Here is a 7740-nt window from a genome sequence, read left to right on the forward strand (position 1 = left end):
ACCAGCCTATGCCAGAGCCATAGCAACGCGGGATCCGAGCCACGTCTGCAACCTACACCACAGCTCACGGCAACGCCAGATCGTTAACCCACAAAGCAAGGCCAGGGACTGAACGTGCAACCTCATGGTTCTTGGATTCGTTAACCACTGCGCCACGACGGGAACTCCGATCCAGTCTATTTCTTATACTTTTAAGGAAACATTTTTTTTTTCTTTTAAGGAAACATTTTTTTTTAACTTTGTAGAGGAAAAATTAATGAGTATCATTGTATGTATTTAAATTGTATGACATGATGATTTTATGTACATACGCACTGTGGAATTATTAGCAAATTAAGGCATGAATACATCCATCACGTCACACAGTTAACCACTTTTTGTGTATGTGTGGTGAGAAAGCTTAAAATCTACTCTCAGCAACTTACAAGTATATAAAACCATAAAACATTACTAATTATCCATGCTATATATTAGATCCTCACAATTTATTATTTTTATACTTGAAAATGTGTACCTCTTTTGAAACCTGTTTTAAGTTGTCATGATCCAGATGAAAACTATTGCATTTGGAATGGATAAGCAATGAGATCCTGCTGTATGGCACAGGGAACTATACCTAATCACTTGTTATGGACCATGATGAAGGAAAATGTGAAAAAAAGAATGTATATAAATTTATAACTGGGTCACTTTTTCATACAGCAGAAATTGACAGAACATTGTAAATAAACTATAATAAAAATTTTTAAAAAGATGTTATGATCTTTTCTTTGAGATGCCTCCTTTGGTCAAGGTCATATTTTCATATTTATTCCTACTATTAATTCATAAGAACTTCCACAGTTTTCCTTTTGAACTTCCCTTTCTCTACTTTGATTTTTTTTGCCACATCTACAGCATGTGGAAGTTCCTGGGCCAGGGATTGAACCCTCAGCACCGCAGGAACCAGAGCCACAGTAGTTACAACATCAAATCCTTAATCACCTGAGCCACCAGGGAACTCCTCCCCTTCTATGTTCTGCAGACATCCTCAAGGCTTTACTCTGCCTCTCCTACCCCAGTGATCTTTCTAGCCTTACTTCCTCACCTAGGAAAAACATTTACTCCCATGGATTCTCTATGCTTCAAGGTGAAAATAGCCAAGTATATGTTGCTCCATGGCTTTTTAAAAAAATTTCACTTAAAAACATATATAGGATATTATCCACTAACACTATTAGTATACCTAATACGTATACACATGGACAAAACACAACTGATTCACACTGTATACATATTTTCTATTATTTTTTCAGTCGCTGGCCTATGCCACAGCTGCAGCAATGCCAGACTAAAGCCCATGGCAACACCAGATCCTAAACCCACTGAGCGAGGCCGGGGATCAGTCCAGTGGACTCATAGACAGAAACCAGGCAGCTTCATTTCTGCTGAGACACAATGGGAATGCCTAGATGTTTGTGTTTTGACTAGAGTCATGTTGTAAAGAAATGGTGACTGGTATTCCAATCAAGTTTAAAGACTCTTGGTTTAATTCTCATCCCCACCCCCCACTGCTATTAGATGTGGCCTTTGCGGTTGAAGATGAAATACATTATTTATATCCTGAATCCCTCTTAAATGCTTTACATTGACTCATTGCTTACGTTGCCATGAAATTAATTTCAGTAAAGTTTTAAAAATTTTGATCAAAAATAACATGAGGGTAGTATATGTCATGAAGCCAAACAAGTGTGAGGGTGTCATTTTCTTTCCTGCATAAAGGGAAAACAATGGGATTAGAAATAATGTATATCATTCTCAACCTTTTCTCTAAAAACCTATAGACACTGCAAAATTGGGGTTTAATATTTGGTGTTAGAGGAGAGGTCTTAATAGAATATTCATTGTGCAATTTGTAATTTATGTAATTCTTCACAAATTAAATTTGTTACACATTCCCTCTCATGTCAGTTTCACCATCTTCATTTTGCATTACTATTGAAATTGTTTGATGTTCTCTTGCATTTGAGGTTTTCAAATAATTTTCATGTTTTCCAAATAACTCCTTGGTTAATATTCTACTGTTATCCACTTGCTTATGATTGTCCCTTTTCATTGAGATACTGTTTATCTACATCTTGGTAATATAATTTTTTTCATTTTTTTCTGGTTCCCTTCAGAATCTCAGAAATCTTCTCTTCACAAATAATGTATTTTATTTATGTACAACGTTAGTATGTTGTTTTTTTTTTTTTTTTCTCTTTTGGCTGCATCCACAGCATATGGCAGTTCCCAGGCCAGCCACAACCTGAGCTGCAGCAACACTGGATCCTTAACCTACTGTGTTGGGCCAGGGATCAAACCCATGCCTCAGCAGCAACCCAAGCCAGTGCATAGACATCACCAGATCCTTAACCTACTGAACCACAGTGAGAAATTCTGTTAGTATGTTTTTAACATGGTAAATTGTTGTTATTTTGTTACTGCCATTTTTCTCTTAAGAGGAAAGAAAAATGTAAACAAAAAGAATTATGTTAAGTGAAAACTTTATGCATTTAAAAAAATTTACTGTCCACTTAGATGGAAACTGAATTAATTTCTTGTATATATGTATAAGGACAAGGTGATTGTGCAGTTTCTTCCCCAGTGAAGTCTTATGGTCACTCAATTTAGCTCTACTGGCAAGGGATTAGATCTATTAATTTTCTCCTCTTGTCTCTCCACACTCTGAGTATATGCAGTATGATAAATAAACTCTACAACAGAACTATAAATTGTCATCAGTCAGTTTGTTCCAGCCTTTGACACTTTAAGGGAGATGGAAAGGGCTTGTTACAGTTCCTAGGGGACAGGTATAACCATCCTTTTCTCTTTATCTGTACACATTAAACCAAATGATCTCTGTTGACTTTTTTTTTTCCCTTTTATTTTTAGGGCTGCATATGGAGGTTCCCAGGCTAGAAGTCAAATTGGCCAGCCTACATCATAGCAGCAGAAATGCAGGATCCAAGCTGCATCTGTAACCTACACCACAGCATACAGTAACGCTGGATCCTTAACCCACTGAGCAAGGCCAGGGATCGAACCCACAACCTCATGGTTCCTAGTCAGATTCGTTTTTACAGTGCCATGACAGGACTCTTCCGTGGATTTTTTATTGCATAATTTATTTCAAACTATCATCATACAGGATTGAATATCCTAACAGGAAAAAAAGGTCAAGATAAAATATATATTAATTTTATTTTCTGAAAAGTACTTTTAATCTATTGTATTTTTACAAATTCCAAAAAGTTGTCTAATTCCATGTAAAAATTTCATATGCAAATGACTATTAAAATTCAGTCAGCCTCAGAATTACCCACTCTGTATGACATAACGACTATTTTTTTCAGATTAATATATCTTTAATTCACATTTGTCCCTGCCCAATCTCAGTGTAACTAATGAAAATTTTATTTTATTAATAGTTCTTCAGCTTATTACCTTTGATACTTATAATATGAACATTTTAAGTTCAGTGATCTCAGAGCTACTAGAGCTCTCTGATTCCAAGTCTCCTTTTAGTTCCACACAAAACTTTTGGCATATTGAGTAGGACAAATCAATTATGATTTCCTTCTGAAAACATCTTTGGACACCAAACCTTTCTCATGGCCTTTTTCATCTCTGAATTTCTCAGAGTATAGATTAAAGGATTGAACATAGGAGCTATGATGGTATAAAAGAGAGAAAATATTTTATCCTCAGGGAAAGTGGTAGGGGGTCTGAGGTAGGCAAAGATTGAAGGTCCAAAAAATAATACCACCACGGTGATGTGAGACCCACAGGTAGAGAGGGCCTTGCGCCTTCCTTCAGCTGAGTGATGTCTTAAGGTAAATAAGATGATGCCATAAGACCCACACAAGAGAACAAAGGTTACTAAGGCAACCATCCCTGAATTGGCAACCACAAGGACACCAGTAATGTGGGTATCCCTACAGGCCACTTTCAGCAAAGGGAACATATCACAGTAATAGTGATCAATTTCACGGGGGCCACAGAAGGGCAAACCGATGACCATCGAGAACTGAGAAAAGGAATGGACAGCCCCCCCAGCCCAGGCGGCCAAGACCAGAAGATTGCATCTTGTCCTACTCATGATAATCATGTAGTGGAGAGGCTTGCAGATGGCAACGCAGCGGTCAAAGGCCATGACTGTCAGGATGAAAACTTCAATGATGCCAAAAAAGTGCATGGTAAAGACCTGCAACAAGCAGTTACCGTAAGAGATGGTTTTCCTTCCCAGGAGCAGGTCACCTATCAGTTTGGGTGTCACACAGGAGGTATAGCAGATGTCCATGGAGGATAAGTGGCTGAGGAAATAGTACATCGGTTGGTGAAAAAGGACACTGCATCGAATGGAGACAAGGATCAGAAGGTTTCCCACCAAGATGGCAACGTAACACAATAAGAACAATATAAAGCAAAATATCTGTATCTTCTGGTCAGAGGACAGGCCCAAAAGAATGAACTCTGATATATTTCTGTGATTTTTCATATTCTAATTTTCTTGTATGCTATCCAAAAATAGGTGAGTGTCTAAAAGAAAAAATTAAAAACAATGGACATTTGGATGGAAATATTTATAATCATGTAAAATCATTAACAAACCATGGAAAGCAAATTCGTAAAGTATTATTATTGATTTTATTTGTTCTTGGGAATTATAGAAAAATTCTCTCCCTAGTAGTTTTCATTTCTACCCAAAATTACTGTTATATCAGTAAAATTAGTTATGCGTTCTAGTTACTGTTCCTCAGTTTTAAAATTTAATGATTAGCATATTATTATTTCCTAAAGGGAAAGGGAAAATTATGTGAATATTATTGATAATATTTAGAGAAAAATGAACATTTATTGCATTATTTCTGGGTGTGTGCTATAGTGATAAGTTAAATGTATTTTTTTTCCTACATAGAAAATTTTCATTTTATGTCATTTATCCTTCTCCAACAGGATGCAAACTACTTCCCTGTATTTTCTGCATGCATATGTACAAGGAATATAAATAAAATTATGATGTCTTTACCTGAATTTTTAACTGCTTTAGTGGACAACTTATTTGCAATGCAGATGGTTTAATTTGCCGTGAGTGAAACAAATAACTTTATGTACCTGGGAGTCTCTTTTATGGTAATGGAATATGTAACTATAAATTTTAGAAGGCTTGCCAAAGATTAATCTCATAAAAACAATTGTAAGTTTTTGCATTTCTTCCATTTACCTTTTTAGTGTTAAAGTTAATGCTTTTGTGGTAAAATGTGCATTTGTTAAAATAGTGGTATGACAGGTAAAAGAAAAAGAAAACTGCTCAAACTGCACGAGTGTGTTTGAACTCTGCACCTTTGATATATTTTTACATATTTATATGTTTACCGTGTAGGCACTGCAATTCAGTAATAGACATTAAAAAGTCAATAAGGATATCTTATGATCCGTAAGCATTTAAGTATTATTTGTTGAAGGAATGAGAGATTGTTTAATGAATTTGTTTACATCATTTTCTGCATAATTTTTAAGATGTGAAGTAGGCAAGACTGGAAAGAAGGCCTCCATGGAGGGGATCCCACCTAAATGCTACTCTTCACTCTGATGGGGACTTGTGTAAAATCCAGACAGCACTTCGACCTTATTTTTAGATCAGGTAGGGAGACCATATCCAAGTATCTTTTTAAAATACATAAATTTTTGTTATGAAACTATGCAAAGATCAACAAATCCAACAATGCCCAAGTCATATAGCTGTATTACTACATGAGATAATTTAGGCTAATAAATAGACATGACACTACATTTAAGTACCATCTTAGTTCAGTATATCTGATGACATGAGGGAGATGATTTTGACTTGACTTTATTATATCTTTAATATCTCACCTTTCTAATCTTTTTTAACAAAAGACAATGGATCTTATCGTATTTTCTACAGACCGAGGTACCTGAATAGAATGCATTAATTTTTCCTGGTTCTTTAAAATATATATTTTCACAATTGCAGTTATAAGAGATGTCTATAATATAACAATGACTTATAATTTCCATTTAAATAAATCTAAGCTGATTTAAAGAGAATCATTAACTAAAAAGGAGGATGATTATTAGAATGACTTAAGCACAGAAAGATGACCCAATTCATTGTTTCAATGCAAGAGAATCTGCTCAAAGGTAATTCAGCCAATATCCCAAATCAGAAAGCTAATAAACAGTCACTCATAGAAACTAAATCTGATTTTCATTCAGTCTGGCACTGCCTCCTTTGGATGAAAGCAGAGGGGACAGCAAATCATGGAGGACAGAAATAGAAGGAACTATTTGAATCTATACTTCAGATGCTTTACAAAATGGCACATACGTGATAATGCTAGATCACTGTAAAAACACACTTTTACAGTTATAAGAATTACGGTGTAGACTGGCATTTCTGTGATTTCAAATTATTTCATAACACCTTTGTCACAGTAAGTTTTTAATGTCCCAGTTTATACTGTTAAGGAATTAATTATTTACGGTTAATTAAATCATGTTAAGGAAATTAATGGTAGCTATCAATTAAATGTCGCTAAGATACTAACAATAACACAAACCAATAAATAAACTGAAGGGATAGAATGATAGTCAAGGAAAAAATGACCTTCCTTTGATTAAAGGAAAATTTTCAAAACATTAAATCATATATAAAGAAAGTACTGTAAGTGGCTTTTATAAAGGCAATACCAAAAGAATTAGAAAAGCTGAGAAGTATAAAATAGAGTGGAGAACTAAACTAATTAATAATGTCAATTCAAAATCAGTATATAACAGTAAACAACCAATGGGGATCGATCAGTTTTTTAATGTTTCTGACATACACACATTTTCTATTAGGTGAATTAATAAATCCTGATGACCAGCTCATTTTTCACTTCAATTTTTAATAGTTGGGTTTATATAAAAGCTGCCACGACGTCAGAATTTATTTATGGATTAACAAGTGGCAAAGCCCTATCATCCAGCGTAAATTTAGACAGTCAACAAACTTTGGTTCCAACAATTGTTTTAAATATTTTGATTTCCAAAAACTTTTACTAAGAATTTACAATAAGAAACAAAGTATCCTCTTTCGAGTTTCTTAAAAAATTCCATGGAAAGGACATTTGACCTGCATGCTTGTATCTCAGAATCTTTATATAATTGTGATACTGCTAACTAGTTAAAGGAAATAATGAGACATGCATGAAATTACCATGTAAATTTCCCTAGTATGGTACCTAGTACATAACTACAAGACAAATTTCCTTTCCATACAATTAACTTACCTTAACTGGCCCCAGTCAGTCTAATCTATTTTACAAGGATAATCATTTGAAAGGTGGTAGTTCTCTGTAGATTAGATATTCAGAAGTCACAGAGAACCTAAACATTTCAAACATTTAATGATATAATTCTCCCTTAATCAAATTCAGCTTGTAATATACAATTAAAACTAAGCATCAATAAAGCATGCTCCACTCTTACTCAGATATTTATATCATGATTAATGGATGGCCTCACAATAACAGAGAGAACAAATGGCAAACAGCACGTAATTAGACTAAAACAAAAAAATATCAGGATGATTCCCTCTGAGTTGCCTTCAGGTTAATTTCTGGCTCCTTAGGAAAATACCTGCTTCATGCATTCTCCACTTTTGGTACCCACTGTGCTATAGCCTTTCTCTGGCATATAAGCCTGAAATGAAAT

General features: G+C 34.7%; 1 protein-coding gene across 1 annotated transcript; it reads right to left on the reverse strand.

The window, feature by feature from the left end:
* Window positions 1-3583: 3583 nt before the first annotated feature.
* LOC125124041 (olfactory receptor 4P4-like) lies at window positions 3584-4519 on the reverse strand. Its single transcript, XM_047774220.1, has one exon. The coding sequence runs from the start codon at window positions 4517-4519 to the stop codon at window positions 3584-3586; it is 936 nt and encodes a 311-aa protein (XP_047630176.1).
* Between the last annotated feature and the right edge of the window lie 3221 nt (window positions 4520-7740).

The sequence above is a fragment of the Phacochoerus africanus genome, chromosome 4, assembly GCF_016906955.1.
Source record: "Phacochoerus africanus isolate WHEZ1 chromosome 4, ROS_Pafr_v1, whole genome shotgun sequence".
In the NCBI taxonomy this organism is placed as follows: domain Eukaryota; kingdom Metazoa; phylum Chordata; class Mammalia; order Artiodactyla; family Suidae; genus Phacochoerus; species Phacochoerus africanus.